The sequence below is a fragment of the Rattus norvegicus genome, chromosome 6 (genome assembly GCF_021556685.1).
Source record: "Rattus norvegicus strain SHRSP/BbbUtx chromosome 6, alternate assembly SHRSP_T2T, whole genome shotgun sequence".
Lineage (NCBI taxonomy): Eukaryota > Metazoa > Chordata > Mammalia > Rodentia > Muridae > Rattus > Rattus norvegicus.
Genome location: NC_141539.1, coordinates 57,218,573 through 57,240,247, shown reverse-complemented (window position 1 = coordinate 57,240,247; position 21,675 = coordinate 57,218,573). Strand labels below are relative to the sequence as shown.

At 38.9% G+C, this 21,675-nt stretch overlaps 1 protein-coding gene across 9 annotated transcripts in view; it reads left to right on the top strand.

The window, feature by feature from the left end:
• Hdac9 (histone deacetylase 9) overlaps window positions 1-21,675 on the top strand; it is an 863,837-nt gene that overhangs the window by 612,990 nt on the left and 229,172 nt on the right. For all 9 annotated transcript variants that reach the window (NM_001443943.1, XM_087554679.1, XM_087554684.1 and 6 more), the window contains 2 exon segments: window positions 12,616-12,736; window positions 16,777-16,826. In NM_001443943.1, the coding sequence (NP_001430872.1) occupies window positions 12,616-12,736; window positions 16,777-16,826 (171 nt within the window).

Below are 21,675 nucleotides of genomic sequence, written 5' to 3'. Positions count from 1 at the left end.
GTGCTCCACCACCCACTCACTCCCTCCCTCCCACCTTTTTGCCCTGACATTCCTCTACACTGGGACATTTATCCTTGACAGGACCAAGGGTCTCTCCTCCAATTAACGCCCAACAAGGGCATCCTCTGCTACATATGCGGCTGGAGCCATAGGTCCATCCCTGTGTAATCTTTGTATGGTGGTTTAGTCCCTGGAAATTCTGAAGGGTTTGGTGGGTTAATATTATTGTTCTTATGGGGATGCAAATCCCTTCAGCTTCTTCAGTCCTTTCTCCAACTCCTCCATTGGGGACCACATTCTTAGTTCAATGGTTGGCTGTGAGCATCTGCCTCTGTATTTGTCGAGCTCTGGCAGAGCGAGAATCACACATTTAAGAATCACTTTGGTTACTGAATGAATTCAAAGCCAGGCTGGTTAAGTTAGATGAAACCTGTCTTATAATTCTAAAAGCAAAAAGAAAGCTGCCGGCATAATTAGTGTTAGCGCCTTTGCCTAGTGTCTGTTTAATCTCTAGCACGGAATGAAAGCAGAGCAAAGACACAAAGAAAAATAATAACTAACAACAAGACAGGTACATAATAGATACATATATGTAGATATGTAAATGCATAAATAGATATTCTTCAACAGACATAATACTCCCAAGGCCAAATGCATTGCCTGTGTTTGATACTGTGACTTAAAGTTCTTTGCTCCTTCCCTTCTCTTTGAAAGTGCAAAATTATCATAATTGTTCAATTTTAAGCTTAGTTGGGTGGACGATTTAGCCTGTGCAGTAGAATTATTAATCCTTTTAACATCAATGCATTGTTAACGTCAGACAGTTCATTAGCAGTTGGGTTGTAAATGAACCCACCAGAGCAGTGAGGATGGTGTTGGTGTCACAGGCTTGTTTGACCATGATGGAATCATCAACATCTCTCATATTCAGTTTCTAATTTTGATTAAATGTATCTGTCCTCTAAGAAGCACAAAGTGAGGGAAAATGAGTGGCATTGATTCCTCCTTTCCTGAGTAAAGAACTCATTCATCCCGTACCATTTACCATCTGCATTATTTAGCAAAAGGCTTTCCTGGTCTCTGGTGAATTTTAGAGTTAGTCGTCTTTAAATATTTCATGCTTTTGGGAAAATGGGATTCGGGGGCCAAACCAGTCTTCTCGCAAATATCTCTTATGGAGTGCATGAAACAGGAGACTGGGAGATGTAACTTTGGTGGGCTGATCTTAAGGAACGAGTGCATTTTTCCTGTGAGCACCCTTGCTTCGCCTTTGTACCCCTTAAGGTGTTTTCCTGCTTGGCAATGTCTTGACCCTTTGTCCTCTGAGGCATTATTGTTTACATTGTTTTGTGACTCAGGTCTTTGACTTGCCTGGTAGCAGCTGGCTTCTTCCCAGTTGCATTGGCACAGGCTGGTGACAGATTTCAGTGTACTGCTGGGTATGGAGGGTCCTGAGATTTATCACCTGAAGTCCATTTGTAAAAGGAAGCAGACTGCGGGAATGAATGGAATGTTGTATGGTTCCCATGGATCTTAAATTTTTCAATCATTATAACCATTCCTTTATGGCCCGGTATCCTTTTCCGACCCTAAAATACATAACTGTATTATTTCAAATCACACAACCCTGCCTAATTGGATACAAACCGAAGCACCTCAAGTATAAAGTTGATTGGAATGGGTGAGGTTGGTCCTTATGTAAACAGGAGCCTTTCTAGTAACAGCTAATCCTCAAATTAACAAATACGACCATGGAAAGGTGCAGTCTGGGGATTAGGTCTTTTGTTTGTTTGCTTGGTGTCTTTTTTTTAAATTATTATTATTAACTTGAGTATTTCTTATATACATTTCGAGTGTTATTCCCTTTCCCGGTTTCCGGGCAAACATCCCCTCCCCCCTCCCCTTCTTTTTGGGTGTTCCCCTCCCCATCCTCCCCCCATTGCCGCCCTCCCCCCAACAATCTAGTTCACTGGGGGTTCAGTCTTAGCAGGACCCAGGGCTTCCCCTTCCACTGGTGCTCTTACTAGGATATTCATTGCTGTCTAGCCCCAAACTGTTGATCCTCCTGCTTCAGATTGGTGGTTTGAATGCGTATGTCCCCCCATAGCCTCATCGACTTGAACACTCGCTCTCCAGTTGGTGCTGCTGTTTGAGGGTTTCATGCAGTAAAGGGGAACCTTGCTGGAGGGAAGTACCTCACAAGGGAAGGCTTTCGAGGTGTATTGCTTTGTCCCTCTATTTGGTCTTTTCCTCTGCTTCCTGTGTATGAATGAAAATGTCTCTCAGCTGCCTACTTATACTGCCGGGCTTCCCCCGACTATTGCTATGATTCCCACCACCACCACCACCATGGTGGACTCTACCCCTCTGGAATTGTTCGTCAAATAAACCCATTCTTCCCCTAAACTGCTTTTAGTTATAACACTTTATCACAGCAACACGAAGGAAACCAATGCACAGTGTCTCCCAGGTGCCTGCATGGCTTGGATTAGCTCTTAACTTAGACAAAGCGCAGATGTCTTATCAAAGCATCTCAACAATGCACATAGACCACCCGCCTTTAAAAATTATAGCATGATGCAGACATGGGTATTTAAGTGAAGAAACAGTTGTCCATATGAATGTAATTGCTCTTTGCTTTTTACAGATATCGACCTAATTTCTAAAACCGTTTTTTGCGTATTCACTTTTATACACTTCAGAATCTAACATCTGCCTCTGATGATATTTTTCAAATACTCAAAATAAAATTTTGGAAATCTTAAAGTAAACTGATGCCATGCTTTTTCCTAGAGACTTTTTCTGGTATGTAAAATAAAATACAGACCCAAACCCAATGGGATAGTTTGATGATCTCTTATTCTTCCCTTCCCAATTCATATAACTAGAAAATAGAGGAAAACTTAAAAATTAAATGAAAAATAACCCAACATAATAGCATCTATACCCTTATCCAGAACTCCACCTGAGCAACCCCTCTGCTAACTATACTTTAATAATATATATTCTCCTAGATGTCTTTAAAGATATTTTGCAAGCTAATTCTTAATATGAATATAACAATATATTATCAAAATTTTTGCGATGACTCTAAGCTTTGATCTTATACTAAATTACTTTGAAAAGTTTAAGTCTATAAAACAGAAACTAAATAAAGAAGCAATAAAATTACTGATCTTAGGAGGTGGTCATGTATGACCTTTGGCTAGGTGAAAGGTAAGGAGGCTCCTACTCTAAAGGCTTTCTAGACATGGCTCCTGAACATTCTAAAAGAATCGAGGACAGTGATAAAATCTGCCTCACAAGGCTAACTTACTCACTCCAGCAGAGGAACTTGGGTTGCAGCCCTGCTGGGTGTGGATATTTAATGGAGTACACTATAGATTTAACCAAGTACATTATTTCTAAAGTGTCCAGGACACCTGAGCTCCCTTTCCTGGTGCTAGCCCATGTGAACAAGAGGAGGTAGGGTCTTTGTGGGTTGCTTTCCCAAGAATTGAGTGTCAGGTCTGCTAGGAGATTATCTCTGTTTCCTTAGCAATCTAAGCAATGTTCTCTCATGACAATGTCCGCTCAAATCAATCGTTCCAAAGAGACAGGATATATTCATCTTCATAGAAAAGGACAACCAAGTTGAAAAAAAAAAGATACATTCAAGCTATGTCAGTACATCCCTTCGAACTGTCTAAGTTTGCATTTGGAGACAGCATCTTCTCTCCAGGTCATTGCAAATATTCATGATTAGAAATCAACCTGGGCTTACAGAAAAAGAGATCTTAAATGCTATTTATGTCAAAATACTCTACTGGATATTTAAATACAGACTGCTCCAACCCCATGTTTCTTACTCTGTAGACCTAGATTATGGGGTTGAAACTGTGTGCCTGCAAAGTGACTCTGTGTCATCATATCTTGATGACAGTGATAACCTTGCTCATTGGTATTTATCAAACACATGCGGTTTTTAGATGGGTGTAAAGAGGAGACTAAGGAGAAAAGACTCTTTTTGGATCAGCTGACACTGATCAAATGTTCATATGAATGCACACATAATCAGCCTTAAAAGGCTTTAAGTCACTGATTTTACATAGATTCTTGTTGATTAGGCCCAGAGAGGAAATGGAAACAAGTCTGTGGTCAGTGGTCCCAAATGTTTTGACAGCGTCTGAGGGCTCAATGAGCAAGAAAAAGAACAGTGATGCTATTTGTTAGAATGAGGAGGAAATATCCCAGACCTTATGTTGAATAACCTTCCCTCCTTCCTGTTCTTATTCTGGTTCCGTTTTGTATTGAAGTTGCAATTAACCCTGGAAAAAGACAAGGACACTCCATTCCGCTGATAAGTAGATGAAGTCAGCTTTCCTTACCCCAACAGACTAGGTAATTTTACACTTTTGAAATAACAATGATACCGGAGAGAAGGCACCATTTTAAAACATTAAAAGGATTATTTCTTTCCAAAATAATAGCGTGAGCTACAAAGCAAGTGTTTGTTTTTTAAATTAGCCAATATAGACCCCACAAAAGTGATTGTTCACGATTGTATTCAACCTTGATTCTGCCTTTAATTACCTGTGCACCTTACGTCATTTAACCTTGCTGGCGATTGGTTTTCTCATGTCTACATGAAGGTGTTGGGTAGAATATTTACTCAGATTGTTTCCAGCTTTGATTTGGTATGAAATCAGAATTACTGTGGAATTCATCTGAGATGTACGTTCTTGGCTCACGAGTAGATTTAACTCCTAAGGATGTTTTGGTAAACACACTGCTGCTAGTTTGTGAGCTATGGTGCGATTTGGCTCTGCTGAGCAGTTCTGATTAGCGCCAGAGAAAACATTCGTCCTCATTCTACCAGAGCATGGTGGTTATATGGGTTAACCTCTTGGCAGGATGTGGCACTGCTTTTAAAAATTGAGGTGGTTAGTACTCCTCCGTGCCAACACCATTAAATATTTTCCCCTATTGAATCATTCATACTCAAGCTAATGATTCTCTTGGGAACAAAAAAACAAAGCCAGCAACTTTTTGGGTCACCATGAAAAATGGATCCAGAAGGGTCATTTAGAGTCTTCCTGAGAAATAAGCTCTTTAATTAGGTAGCCTCGCTTGCAAAGTATGTGTGCTCCTGAACAGAAGAATGTACCCTTCACTGGGGAAAAAAAAGTTCAGATTAACCCATCATCTGTTAGAAATGCACTTGTAGTTGTTTTTCCAGAAGCTTCCATAACTCCTTGCCCCACCAAGCCACCCACAGACATTTGCTTGCTCTCACATTTGTTTTGAGAATAATAACATTTTATAATGCTTTTGTTGGATTGCACATTATGTGGAATTTGCATTGCCTCTTTGTGACTAATATTGAATAACTTCGTTTCGCTTAATTTGTAAGAACAAACCCTAAGCAACTCACTATGCTGAAATGTGAAATGTTTTAACTCTTTTATTCAAGTGCCAACACAAAGTAATTACTAAACAATTCTGGGACACAACCAAGCTACCGTTGCTCCTTCTGGGACTGCTCAAGCAAAGACCATGTTAGAGAAAAATCATAAGATTCCCCAGTAGCTTGAGGACAGGACCTTTAAAACATATTTTCCTGCATACAAAGCTGAATTTAATATACTCTATTTAAACCCACATAAGGAAATATATTTTTCTGTGGGAAACTTTTAAAATGTACAGGTTTTTTTTTACATCAAGACTTCAAAGCACTAAATACTACTAGTTAATGGAAAACCAATTAAACATTTGTTTTATAGACTACTCTAACTAGGTGGCAGCACACAACAGCTTACTGTTCTGTTTAGTTTGCACACACACACACACACACACACACACACACACACACACACAACCATTTTTAAGCATGTTTGTGCCTTGGAACCCAACCACAATGTAACAAACTCAAACCAGGAGGCCTGTGAATTGTCTCTAAAGAATATGATGGTTTAGAAAGGGGGGAAATGAGCGAGGCGTGACTTGTAAGCTAAAAGTGTGGGAGCCCTTGTTTCAAGAATTATTTGTGTGTCATAGTACACTAGACTCAGACAAGTGTGAATGTCACTTGCAGATTATAACAAGAACTTTCCTGATTTAGAATTTTAAAACTTCTGCAAAACTGTCAGTATTAATATGGGGGAATTTTTTCCTCCCTTCATGTACCTGGAAATTGAGGCAGGGTTTCTTGATCAGCAGCATTGAGTCTCATTCCACACACTGAATAATTACACAGACTTTAGCCTTTAAATTTTTTTCAGAGTACAAACAACACAAAATATTCGTTAATAGAAACTTTGTTGTATGCATGATTGCTAATAAAAAACAGTGTTTTAAGCCGAACTTTTAAATTATTAGAATTAAAAAGTAATTATAAGATGAAATTCTCTTCATATAATCATGAATATTGAGCAGTTAAAGTTAGACATCATGTCTTGGGCTCCCCTGCCCTTATATTCAGGTGAACACAATGTTTTGAAATTGATGTAAATAAAAATTAAAATCATATACTGTACATGTTTATTATTTCTAAAGACTCTTATAGTAAAATGGGGTTTCCAGGTTCTCCAAAGGATTTTAGAACATTTAAAATATTTTAGTTGAATTATAACTACTGGATTGTGTAATGTTAAGACACATTGGAGGCATGTAGTATTTTGAAGACAGCAGAGTATTTTCTACTCTTCTTTTCTATTGCACTGTCCCAAATGTTGCTAACTTGCAGTATCTGGGAAGAGCACATTGCTCTCTCTGGCATGTGGTTCATGACTTGGTCTGTCCTTAAGCATACACTGGATAACTCTGACTGGCACCCAGAGACAGCTCATTGGAAGCGCTGACACCCAAGCACCCAAACCCCTTAAACTTCTCCATTGTACCCTGAGATAGAGCCCATGTCAGGAATGATTGCAACAGTAATTCAGCTCCTAACATAACTTTAACAAGATAAACTCAATGAGGGAGATCGGTCATATATTTTGGAATGAAAGAGATACTGTTTCAAGAATTCACTGGAGACACAAAGAGGTTGTTACCCAGAAGTGCAGGCTAGGGATAAAGGACAGAAGCAAACCATTTGTTCATGTATTGAGTCCAATAACCAACCTCCCTACCTAAAAACAAAACAAAAAACCAACAACACAAACAAAAGCAGAAGTGACATATTCACACACACACACACACACACACACACACACACACGCACACGCACACGCACACCACCCTGGTGCCATTAAAAATCCTGGGGTAAAGTTATTATTTGAAACCATCACTTTCTAGGAATACATATTCTTTTTTAAAAAGACACTTTTAAAAATGTGTTTATTTGTTATAATTGTGTGTTAAGGGGTGAGGAAGTCCAAGGTGATCTTATTGAGTAGGTTCTCTCTGTCTACCAAGTCGGTTTCAGGGTGTCAGTCCTCATAGCAAGTACCTTTATCCACTACACCACTTCATCAGCTATGAAAAACTTTCTTAGTTGTGATTATACCTATAAACATTGGTTTCACCTGAAACCCTTTTGAAAATACCCCTGAGTCTCTTGCCACAAAAACTGTAACATACATTGAGGTTGCATTTTCTTCCCTAAAGCAAATTCATAAATGACAGTGAAGTGTGCTTTAAGCTTTACAGGCACAAGTTTTATTGTTTTTGCCCAGAATCTTACCATTTAAGACTGAATGTAAACTTCAAAATAGTTTATTCAAACCTTTATTTTTATACATGAAGAAGCAAAGGCCTGTGGAGATGTCTCATGGGTAGTCTCCCATGTCAGGACATGGGAGAATGAGGGACAGAATTCAGGGCTACCAAATGACTCCCAAATGCAGTTCACTTTGTCTCCATATGACCAATAGAAAGAAGCAAAAACCTGCAAGGCTGCCTGCTGAATTGCTTTCTCCTAAGCAAAATGCTGAGGGGAACAGGTAATGCATGAAAGCTGAATGAAAGGGGCTAAGTAGGTGAAGGGCTTGAAACAACATACATTTTAACATAATGGTTAAACAATTGATTGCAGCCTCAGGAACTCTAAAAGAAGTATACTTGTGCACCAAGTAATGAGACCGCATTTCCTTTTGTATTCAGAGAAAATTGTGTATCAAGAATAATCAACGGACCATGCTCTAACCATTAAATATTATGGATGCTACAGAAGGCAACCTTGGTATTAATAAATTGCTTATACCTCCACAAACAATGACTTTTTGCTGTTCTGTGGATTTTTTGGGGGGAGAAAAAGCATATAAATGCATCCTTCTACTGACTTATAATGGAGGAAATCTTCTTAGAAATTGAGACCTTTCAGTAGATAATTTTGACTAATATGTCACTACTTTGAAAATGATTAAAGAAAACGGAGTCCCCTCCCCCACCCAAAGCAGGTACTTTGAGTTGTCAAATTTAAGTTGGACATTTTCTCTTAGTTTGGAACCGCCACAGAATGAGCCCTTTCATGTCCTCAATAATACCAAACCAATGCAATCCATCTGTTCTGCCAAATTATTCCTAGTTCCCTAACCAAAGGCACTGCTTTTTCATGCATTTTATCATGATTTTATGCCCTTTATTATATTTTACAAAAGGTTCTGATTCCTCCAGGGCCAATGAGAACTGATTAGGACACTGGCCTCAATCCAGGCTTTGAACACAGGAGAGGAAGGAATAGAACTGTTTCCTTTTTTCTCTGCTCCTTGGCAGGAAAAAAAAAAAAACTATGAATCTATACCGTGTGTGCACTCCGTGTGTGGGTGGGTGTGGGCAAGCCGCGTTTTATCCTGTCACAGTATGACTTTGTAGATCATGTTCAGAACATTCTTTCTATAATCACGTTGCATTAAGGGGCTTTATTTCAGAAAGACTGTTTCTTTAGGAAAGAACCATGGTGCATTGCAAGACTCAATGATATGGTAATTTTACATGACTTGAGACAAAACTTCCAATTTGAATAGACGCTCTCTTGGGTCTGTGTTGAATCTGATCATACTCATATTAATAGACTAGATACTCATTAGGCATTAGCTCCTTCCTGATTTTCAGTGGACACTGATTGAAAGCAAGACAGGAAGAGGATAATGAAACAATGAACACAAGACTACCTCACAGTGTTTCTTGTTAGGAAGACAAAAGAAGAGCTTTAAGCACTCATTCCTTTGCCTTTATAGGCAAAGATCCAAGGCCTTTGTTTACATACCATGGAGAAGGTATGCAAATGTCCCAATATGCTGAGAATTTTAAAAACTCTTTTGGGACCATATTTCATGGATAAATTCACATAGCCATTCTTCAAACCACTCAACTGTGAGAATGGAACTCACCATCTCCCTAAATTAAGTTGGACAGAGCACTTTGTCCCATTTTTTGACTCGTTATGCTTTTGACCTTTGACTCATGGGAGCATCTTGGGGGGAGAAATGAAGAATAAAGGGCACATGAGAAGCAGAAAGAAAAGGGACAAGATAAAAATATCTCTTTAATCCTAAACGAGTGAAAGACTAAATTCCAATGAGAAAGAAGCATGTGAGAAAAGTTAATGTGCCTGATGGAAGGTATGATAAGAGGGGAGTGAACTGGAACAATGCCAACAGTATTAAGAAAGAATATAGTTGCAACTGGGTGTCTCTTAGCTCAGCTATCTTTAAGTTCCCACACTGAGACACAAATCTCAAAATAATCTTTCTCCAGGCTCTTGTAGAAATGAGAAATTTGTCATAGGCTGGCTTCTATTACATTTTCTCTCTAGCAGCTGGAGAAGCACAGGGGATTGTGAAGAAATCAACTCTTCCTGGATGGTGTGGTGGGACATCCCTGTATTCCTAGAACTCATGAGTGGGGTCAGGAGGACGGTGACTTTGGGGGCCAGACTGAGATCCTGTCTTCAATAACAAAACAAACAGTACAAAAAAGAATGATTACCTCTTTATATGGACTACAATTAATTTTCAAAGATAGATAGATAGAGAGAGAGAGAGAGAGAGAGAGAGTAGATACAACATTTGTGCCAAATGAGTTATCAAGATGAAAAGTTATAAACAATGGTGCATTTTAATAATGAAGCAAGAATAAAAACTGATATAGAAGTAGAAACTCAAATAAGTCTTGTTGAACTGTGGGGTTGAATCCTTGTTGACTCTTTGTCAGTCCTACCCAAAGGGACACATGCAATTTAGCACGTGTTATTTTAATAGTCTGTCATCACTTGAGTGACTGCCTAGTATCATGGATCCTGAATCTTGTTAGAGGTGATTGTTTGAGGGTGTAACTAGGAATTCAACTAGATTGCTCTTTCAATCATTGGAGAATTAGAAAAAACATTTGAGGCAAGCATGGAGTCTATAGGATTAAAAATATATATAACTACCAATAAAAACACTATTGATGATGTTTCATTTTATATCGAAGGCAAAGATTCAAGGTAGACCTGAAAAAATTTAAATAGGAAATAAAAGGGGAAAATGTGTTAAATGTTTAGGATAGTATATTATTTAAAACTTGAGTATTAATATCAGCTATAGAATTGACATTGTTAGTATTGTCTGTAGTTCCAGGCTGAGGTAAGTGTTTTGCAAGTTCAAGGCCATGTTAGTCAACTTGTAAGACTGTCTCAAAATATAATGTTCAAACAGTACTGTGTATGAGGCTTGGTGATGAGAGCTGACCTGTTATATCCTTGGATTTAATCTCCATACTTCAAAAAACAATAGAAATATTGACATTATTGAATGTGTTGGTGGTTTTCTGTATCTGCATATATGACAGATGTCCATGGACAGGATGTTTAGTTTCTTAATGGTCATCGTAATGCAACCAGGACTCTCTGTCCATCTACTTTCTGAGTTTTTTCTCATACTAATTTTAGACATTTCAACCGTGGAATTACCAGGATCCAGTGGAGGAACTTTCCACCCTCTGAAAACTACTAGTTAAACGTTGTCTCTGAGCCCTTGACTTCCAACTTCCTCTTACTCAGTTTACCTTTTACTTGTTATTTACTTATTGTTATTGTTATTTTACTTGTCATTCTTGTCTTTCATGAGCATTTCCAAGTCTCATGGTTACTAGCCATTCACCTGCTTCTGTAAGATATTCGTTAATTGATGAAAGCAGTGCCTGATCATTATCAAATCTTATTAGAAGTCTCATCTGGGGAACAATATCTCTAAAGTGTATCCTTAGTTTTCTGGAAGTGTGAACTGGATTACATAATGCTCTAGGAGTGTCAAAACCAGGGAACTTCAATGTTATGGTAAGGAAAACTCCTGAAGTATTGGCCTGTTTATTTGGAACATAAGGTGGTTTTGAGAGCCTTTTGTTTCCCATCATTTTCTTAGTCTGTGGCCCCTACCATTCCTCCCTAACTGTGACATGATCATTTATTTTAATGACAAGCACAGCTCTGCCTCCTGCACAGCAAAACGTGTGTGTCACTAGGCAGCCATTTCTCCAGTCTGCCCTCTCAGTGAACCACATATCAACATTTTGAAAGGCCTGCCTGAAGCCTCCTCATCTTACACGCAGGAGGCTGAGGACAGAATTGTCCTGGTCCCCACGGAGAGGCTCTTCCAAGTTACCTGGTGCCTCTTTCTGTCTCTGCAACATGGGAGGGTGGATTCTTTTTGAATCTCACCGAAGCGCAGTGCTTCCTTGTTCATTCACTGCTTCCTTATGGTCACATATATTCTAAGTTTGCCATTCATGTCGTTGTGTAATTTTAGGAAGGAGGCATAGCAGTTTTCCGAAGTGGGAGTGGATTAACATCATATACTAGAGCAACCATCGTCTGGTTCATGGCTATACTGAGAGACATGTAGCCAGCAACAGCACATGCTGGCTAACTGAGATTAAATGGAATGCATAATTTTGACCGTTAGAATGAGTGAGTTTCCCTTTGGAGCCTGATTATAAACCATCAGGTGAATCTAGATGGTCTTAAGTTAATCAGCGGGATCTGTTTTCGTTTGATGGCAGATCCGTCACCAACGAATACTTTTATAGAACACTTCAAATGAAATATTTTAAATATGAAATGGAAACTGATGACTTATAAGACTTTGTTAGATTCGAAACAAACAAACAAACAAAAACTACTGTTGAATTGTCTTGTAAGTGTCTAAATGTTGGTTCAGTCCAAACTGTTCATAACCAGACCCCGAGTTGAGAAATGTTGGTCTGGAGTAGAGCTGTCAAGAAGAGCACACACGTGTTTGATAGTGAAATTCTAATGCAGCCATGTTTGGTGACATTAGCCACATCCTTCCTTCCAGCATCATTTCCAGGTCAGCATAGCATACGTAGGTAATAAATATGCTTATTGTATAACCAGCAACCCTTGTTGGTTCTGAAGCAGATACTTTCATTCAGAAGATTCAGATGGTCATTTCTTTATGTTAATTTTTTATGCCAGAAAAACAAGCTTATGTCACCAGAGGCCTGTTTATCTGAACCTTGTGTATGTTCATTTTCCAGTCTTTATTCTGGTGCTTTACCAGGCAAATCTATGTCACATTCTTGCGTGATGAGTCTGAGCCCGTTATTAATCATCTTAAATGTGATGTGAGGTCTCATTTTCTTCTGCGCGTTGTCAGTGAAAGACTATAGGTTTCTGCTGTTTTCTTTCAGCGAATTCAAGGTCGAAAAGCCAGCCTGGAGGAAATTCAGCTTGTTCATTCTGAACATCACTCACTACTGTATGGCACCAGCCCCCTGGACGGACAGAAGCTGGACCCCAGGACACTCCTAGGTCGGTACAGGCCTCCAGTCTACTGAGAACAGCACATTCCAGCACTGCCATTAGTCAATGCTGGTGTCAGCTCAAAATACTTGGCAAGCAGTGTGACAGAAAAATCAGTTTTTCCAGCAGTTGCTGCCTGGAATGAGTTGTGTAAAATAGAAGCCAGTGCAGATTCTACATGTGAAAATGACACTGAAAAGTGGATAACGCTTGTTTTTAAATTAACTTTATTCGAGCTGCAATCAGATGGTATGTTTTCACATGCAGAAATATGGGGGTTACCACATTTGTTTGCTTGTATTTTTATGTGGAATGTTGATAAGACCTTTTCACTGTCTTTGTGGGAATTTCCTTTCCCCTTCTCCTTTGTTTCTACTTCCCAGTTCAAAGTACAGAGATTTAATATGAACATCGAAATGATAGGCATTTTAGAGAGGTGTTAGTGGAAGAACAGTAGTAGAAAATTATATTTTATTCATAAGCTCTTATATTTGAGTAATAATACCTAACTTGAAAACATATGCTGAAATAATTATATTTTATAGTTTTAACTTAAAAGAGACATCTAAAAACGTGCCTCTCACCTTTGAAGAATTCTATTGAATCACTCATAAGTTGTCAAACTTTTTTTTACCTAATTAAATATTATTTCAAAATGATAACTAGTCCTAGGCAGTTCAGAGCATGTTTATGGCACACCATAGAGAAGCGTCATGGGAAGCAGCAAGGAGAGGTCAGCAATTACCCACTGCTGCTCATGCGCGGTCTTCTTAAAGGAGTGGGGAGCCTCTCTAAATAAGCAGCTTTACTCGTGAGTCTGTGTCCCTGCCTATGTATGCATCAGGAAAGGTCTAAGAGCTTGGGAAGGAGTAAGCAGGCAGGAGAACAGAGATTCCTCAGGTTTCAGGAGGAAAAGGAAACTGGTTTTGCTCAAAATTTAATTGTAATATAATTAAATTTGTTTTTAATATATCCAAATGCAAATGAATCAATTTAAGCATTTATGCTTTTAATAATTTTTTCTTGGTTCTTTTTATTTATTTTGAGACAGTATCTGTGTATAAAGTCCGATTGGTTTTGAACCCTCGGTCCTTTCTTAGCATCTCAAGAGCCTGACACCTTACCCAGTTCTTTGTTCCTATGGGTAAAATTATGCTTTCAACATACAGATGCTTTACATAAAGTACTTTCTCTTGCTGTGTATATTAATAACTGCTCTTTTAAAAAATTTTAACATGACTAATGCTGTCTAACTAACCACAGGACCTCTATCCCAAACATTTTAATTTTCATGATTCTATGGTGCCTACATATTCGGTTGTTTAAGCAGACATGTCTTGTTTTTAATTTAATAAAGATAGGGCTCAACTTTCCCCATTTATTTTTTACTGTGTCCATAGAGTTTAATCAAGACTGCCTTAGGGCTTCACTGGAACACAGTAGGACTGTTCATTCAGACTATAATCATTAATGAACATGAAATGTGCCATCTTCCCTAGCAACCACCATTCCCTGATTTAAGAACAAAGACATTTACTAATGAAGTGAGGTCTGAACTTAGAGACCCTCACAGTTTTATTTATGAATTACAGATATCTTTCAGTGATCAAGGCAACACTTTCAATATGTGTTACCCTAGTGCAGGTAACTCAGGGATGCTGTATTCTTGGAAGCCTTAAGGTCAGCCATTCTTTCAACTTTGGCAATATTTCAGAACTCCTTGGAATTGTCTGGAGACTGAAAAGTACAGCTGATCTCTTTCAGACTCAGATCACAGTAGATTGCCAGGTTCTTTTAAAAGGTTGCTTTGTACTCTTTGTGGAATTTAAATCATTGAAGCTTATAATTCTTTGGTTTCCAATAGACCAGAATGCTGCTGCTCTGTTTGTAGGAACACAGACTCAAGACGCTTTGTCCCATTTATCTGTTCCATTTGTTCCTGTGTAACATTAGACTTCCCCAACCCTTCCCAAAGAGAGGGGGGGTCATTTGTAACTCAAAAATATGTTTTAAAACTAGAAGCAAGAATTTAGGGGTTGGGGATTTGGCTCAGTGGTAGAGCGCTTGCCTAGCAAGCGCAAGGCCCTGGGTTCGGTCCCCAGCTCCAAAAAAAAAAAAAAAAAAAAAAAATAGAAAAAGAATTTAAATAAAAATTCAGCATGATCAGACCTACCAGTCTTTGTATTTTGAAGGACATCTATAGATTACAAAATAATTGGATAAGAACATGACTACCTATTTATCGCTCTATACTCTGATCCTTGTAGAATGAGAGTTTGAAAATATTATCCCCAATAGTTTCTAGTAGAAGTTTTTCTATAGCATTAATGCTCCTGTTGTTCTAGTGCCAGTTTTTATTACCTGGAAGCTAGTCAGAGTTCAGTTCAATGATAAGCTAATACCATGCTCTTAGACAATAATTTCAGTCAATGAAGTAACTCAAACATTTCTTGCATATAACTAAATTAAAATTATCAATTATGTACTTTATATTTATTGCTATATAACTAAATAAGATTTAAACATCACTAAATAAATTTATTTCCCTTATTCCCTTAGAACGTAATAAAACCTTAGATTACTTATTTGAAATACTTTATTGCATTACAACATTTTCTTTTACCTCTCTTAATTGCTTAATTATAAATAATAAATTCAGATATTAAAATGTTTTTAATTCACATTTGAGATATGGATTTACACTTGCAAAAAATGCAGGGGTACATGGATAACCTTCTGAAGAATAACACTATTAAAATTTTTACCCTCCTGCTGCATTAAGCAGAAGTATGTAACTTATTTCTGTGCATGCTCATATGGTTATATGTGTCAGTAATTTTGAGCAATGGCTCTGTGGTCAGAGCATGCACTGCAGGAGTCAGTTCTCTCCTTCTGAGGCTCGAACTCAGGTTACCATGCATTGCAACCCACCAAGCCTCTCTGGGCTCCAAGTTTTCTGGGTTTTGTTGTTGTTGTTTGTTTGTTTGTTTTTAAGTGTATTTACTTGTGCCAGTATTGAAGTTTTAATAGGATGATGTTAAACCCGAGATGTTTTACATTCTAGGCAAATGCCCTGTCATTGAGCTACCCCCTCAGTTGTTTTGGTTTTGAGGGGGAAAATCTGTCTACCAAATTAGATGTTTTCATTATTCATGAGTTTTTCCTTATCATTTTCCATGTCAGTTACTGCATTAAAATGTCAGCTCATTAAATTTATTGTTTTTGAAACAAACTTTTTATCGGTGACAGTATAATCTTTTTGGATTTGCACTCAGATAATGTGAATTCACCACAGGCTTAGTCTCAGTTTCAGTTGGCATTTTATTGATCATCAGCAGAACGTAGGAGAAATGTAAGTTTGTACCTGTTTCCCCTAATGACGATGAGCTCACTGCCTTAATTCCAGGAAATAAACCACAATATATTTCAACATATATGCTAAATTTGACATTATTTGTATTTATATCATCGTACATAAATTAAATTTTAAATTATTTGTATTTAAGTTGATAGATTCCCCTAGATGATATTATTCTCTCTTATTGTATTATGTGTTTTTTTAAATTGCAAACATTGGAAAGGCCTATGATGTACTTGATCTTACTTATATCTGATAACAAGGGCTTAGATGAAAAGAGAACATCAGGGAGTGGAGGTCAAGTACTCTATAGTCTTGGGAGGGTATAGGGGACCTCAGAAAAGAAAGAAGTCAGGAGAAGTTTTGGGCAATGCTCAGGCCAGAGTCTTCCCTTGGGACTGCAAAGGCACCTCAGGAGTCGTGATCTGAAGAGCCACAAGCAAAACTTGTTCCTGTGAGCTGACCAGTTCTATGCTTGTTTATGTTTTTTTCCTATTTGTTCGCATTTGCTTTGAGTTTGTACCTGTATATAGACAAGCAGTATATTCTGAAAATTAACTCTGGCTGGTCTAAGTTTTAATTTTCCAAGTGAAATAATGAGTACCTATGGGTTACTAGATGTTTGTAAACACCCAAAATCTCAGACCTCTGCATTCATAGCACTTTTGTTTCCTGTCTTTGTACTACACAGGTGATGATTCTCGAAAATTCTTTTCCTCGTTACCTTGTGGTGGACTCGGGGTAAGGATGATTTGTTTGCTGCTTTTAAAGTTACACAAACTTACAGAAACTCTCCCTTGGTTTATCTCTGGAGTTGTGTTGGGGACTGTTTTTCAGAAAGGGCTGTGTGATCCTTGTGTGAGTGCCTACTCTAAAGCTTCCTGTTTAAAACAGATTTAAGAATTTTTTGATGATGACGACATAGAGCTATGCCAACTGCGAGGCCTTGCCATTTGAGCTGTGTGCTAAGGCACTCATTCCTTGCGTTCAGCATTCTTAGGCTTTTGTATGGCTAGAGAAAGGTTCTTAGGAGAGATTTTTTAAGTATTTTTGCAGCACAACTCGATTTTCCATAGAATTTCACCAGTAGGGCACATACATGATATAGCTGGCGAAAGTGGAACAAACTGCACACCAAATGCTTTGCATTATGGGACATTGTGCACCCATTGCGGGTTTTTGTTTTGTCCTATCTTGTTTTGTTTTGTGTTTGGTCTCCAATAGTTCATTAACAGAGCCCTTTGACCCAGGGTATTTATATCACATTTCTAGGACAGATTTGTTAAGATCCAGCAATATAGGAAGAAAAATGTCTAAACTTTTGTGGATGGTTAGAATAAACCCTATAGCCTGCCATCTATTTAAAGTCAACCCTAACCAGTAACAAATCTTCATTCTGTAACATAGAGTGCCAAGCCATGTCTGGACATCATAACTCTAGGTCAGGTTTCCAGGGACTAAGATGTTCAAATCAAGTAAAAATTGTAGATTTTGAAGAAAGAACAAAAATCATGTTTTGACAATTCTTTGCTATTTTCATACAGAAAATTTCCAAGATATTCATCTTATCATCTTAATGGTGCCTAATGTAGGAATGGCTCTTCTTCCCCAATCCTATCTGGAAATAAAATGCTAGCACCAATCAATATCCAATTGGACTGAATAGGTTATCACAGCTGAGTTCTGGAAAGCAAACGAATGTAAAAGTCATCCTTTCAAATGTGTATGGGTGTTGTCACTGCACACAGGACATCTCTTTGTATCACAAGCTTTGTGCCCAAAAGGCCAGGAGAAGGCATCAGGTCCCCTGAAACTGTAGTTACACAGAGTAGTGAGCCACCTCGTGGTGCTGAGAACCGAATAAGGGTCCTCAGGAAGAGCAGCCAGGGCTCTTAATCACAGTCATCTCTGGAGCCCATAAACAGTATTACTAACACCATTTTTGACAAGTAAAATTGAATTTCTAGAGAAGTTGCATGGACTTTTGAAAATCACACAGCCAATGGTGAAGGACTCCAAGTATTGGTGTGGACTCTGTGGGGCGGTTTATCAAATTCATCAGTAACAGATGACTGCTGACTCTCCTCTGTCCCATAGCCTCACAGTGCCTGACGTGGCTTCCTACTTAGCAGCTCATCAGTGACTTTTGCCATTTGATCCTTGACACAAAACAGGCATCACCTCACTTTAGAACTGGCCAGTTGTAGCAAACTTCCTGTGGTGCTGGGAGCTTGCAGGATCATTCTAGAAGGCAGAGAGAGGACAGAGGACTTTTGAAATGGCTTTCGTTGCCTTTGCCAGTATGTTGTAATATCCCAAATGGTCATGTTAAGAGAAAAAGTACTTACCTACAAATGGACCAAAGTGAAACAAAGCTGTTTCACAAAAACTGTGGTGAGAAGGAAATCAAAGCTATTCAAAGAATCACATGCAATGAAACCTACTCCTGTACACGTATGTCGAATTCATGACATATTACTTAGCTACAGATGCCTCCTTGAGATGCCTCTCCAAAATATAACCTGGGATACACCTGAGGCTCACTGTCCCAAAGTACCCCTGTTGACCCTCACTGAACCCATACCAAGTTAACTTAGTCTTCAGGTAGAAAGACTTCAGTGCGGTCTTTAAAGTACCTGAAGAATGAGTAGCAGCTGCTTCTGCTGGCTCTGTGTCCCTAGCATGAAGCACAGCAGGGGCCACAGAGTACCTTTTTATTTTTATCCCAGGTATAACCCTGATTGGGTTGGTGCTAGGACGGCTGATGAATGTCAGTACAGGCAATGGCGGGATGAGTTGTGCATGAGGCAACTCTGCTAACTCTGAAGAAGAAGGTTGGAGAGAACATGAGAGGGACACTATGCTTATCAAATTTTCTCTAGTCTTCTGGATAGGTCCTGTTTTTTTTGTTTTTTGTTTTTTTTTTGTTTTGTTGTGTGTGTGTGTGTGTGTGTGTGTGTGTGTGTGTGTGTGTGTGTGCATGCCCGCATATGACAGGGCTAAGTTTCTAACTTGATGCTGTGGCAAATGTATATGATTCGGTAGTTTTGTATGTTTGCACAGCTGTATTTAAGTTTTGCCTATTATGTGTGTGTATATGGGATAGGAAGCATTCAAGCCAGAATTGTGGGAGTCGGGAACAACTTTGGGCTGTTTGTTCTACCCTTTCACTATGAATTCTGGAAATTGAATTTAGGTCGTCAGCATTGCCCAAAAGTGTATTTACCTGCTGAACTATCTTGGGTGTAACAATTATTATTAATTCTTGCTATTAATTTAAATAATTAAATCCTATTCTTGACCATACCTGAGCCATCTTCCTTCCTTAGATCTTTAGTTTTGATATGGCCCTAGAAAGAACTCTGGGTCCCTTGGATTTCAACCAGCCTATATTTTCACCTCCAAGCAACCATTGACATAGCACAAGTAAAGACAGCCAGTATGAATTTGGTGCAGCTCAGTTTAGCGTTATGGATACACCATTGAGGTTTGGAATCACTTGGTAATTGCTTTTGTCTTAAAAACACTCCTCTGGTTCAAATTACCTAAGATGGATCCATTGGTTTCGATTCAAAAATACTCCATGCTTTCCAATCCATAATGAAGATTGTCATTGCTTTGAAAATACAGCTTCATTGTCTGTAGGTTTAATGTGGAGCTACCGAATGCTGGTGGATTAATTGGCCTTTGAGGAGATGACCTCGGACATTATGAAATCAGAAAGTCTCTGCTTCTTATTAGAGCTTCCCCTAGAATTGCTTGTGGTAATTGGAGTCTTGGTCAGCCAGCTCATGGCAAGCAGCACTGAGGACACTGTAAAAATGTGCTCCCCAGAACAATGTTTTAAGGGACAATGTCAGGTTTCCAAATTTCTTTGTGCTTGAATCTCATTTTCTTTAGTTACCAGGGCACGACTCTTTTCTAATTATGAGTACTTCCACTGCAAGAAAACCCACCATTTGAAAGAGGGTTTCACCAAATCTGAGACTTGGCTTTTGTGTAGTGAAAGAGATCATTAAGAGGCTCTGGCAAGAACAGCCAGAACAGGACCATGCTAGTTCTCTCTCCTCAGGGTATGTCACTAAAAATAGTAGTCGTTTTCCTGGCCATCCCATCTGACCTGCTGCTGTGCGAAGAAATCTTGAAGTCATTTCTCAGCCTAACTTTACCCCTCTTCACTTGATAGGGGGGAAAAACCCACAAACGCAAGGACGAGCAGGCTTTTATGATAATGTCGTCATCAGCTCCCAGCTTCAAACGCTTCTGTGGCTTTTGAGTTGTCATTTATAACTTGGAACTGAATCGACCCATAATTCCCCCGGTACACTTAGAGAAATTGATAACAGATTCCTTGCTTCTTTTATGGCTCTGAGGAGGCAACTCCAATCACATCACTATTGGCAGGCAATATTATTTTTTGACATGGTTGTAAAAGTATAAAGAAGCCTATGGCATTTGTTTAGATGAGGAATGGGCTCTCAAGCTGGGCTGGGGTTTATGGGACCCGATTAGTGAGAAGCGGAGGGAATAGGATGTTTGCAAACAGGATATGATTTTATATAAGTTTGGGTTTCGTGCTCTGTTCCCTGGGGAAAGCCCCGTAGACAGCAGAGAATTCCACTTTTATCCTACAAGAGAACAGCCCTCGTGCCAAGATGAAGAAAAAACTGTGATCACTGGGCAGCTTCAGGCCTCTGGTGGGAAGGGGAGGAGCTAGGAAGAGGTGGAGCCAATTCCTAGCCTTTGTGAGGAGCTGTACAATGCTGACAGAACGTGGGCCTGACTCACTGGTCCTGGACCGGTCAGAAAATGAGGCACTGTGCAGTTAAACTGAGACCTCTCTCGCAGGAGCAAGGTTCTGACCCTGGGAACACCGATCCAGCTTTATTACAAACTTTTGTGTTTGTCTATGATCTATATGGAGACGCCTACATGTCACAAGCTTTAGGGTTTATGGATGTTGTTTTTATTTTATTTTATTTTACTTAGGGATGGGCAGATCGAAGAAAGATGATTGTGTGGGTGATTGGGTGGAAGACACACTTGGTCTGAGGTTTCCGGCAGACATTCCAATAACTCTAATAATACTCACTGTACAGAAGGCAGGTTTGGATGAAATATTTTAAATGTTCTTTCCTTTTCTCAGAGCTGATATGTATGCTCTTCCTTTTTATATGTCAATTTACATATATATGTGAACTTCCATATCTAGGGCCACAATCATCACAAACAGAAACCCTAACGAAAGCCGTCGTTATGTGCCCCACCCTTATTGTTTCTATTTACCACACTACATTGGTATTTTACTACGTTATTCTTCCCAAGAGCTCTGAACAAAATTCCATGGCGAGCCATTTCTAGGGCTTCTCTGGGTCTTCTTTTCCATTCTAAAGAATGATTTAGTGACCAAATGTATGGCCGTACAGTTAAACCCAATAACAGAAAGGTTCATCCAGTAAGGGGATTTCTCACTATTATCTAGAACTGTTTTCTTTGGAACAGTACTAGTGTTTTAGAAGGCTTAATGTATGCTGTCAGATGATGCCTGAAGAACAGGAAAGGTACGGGATTGCAAGAACTAATAAAACAA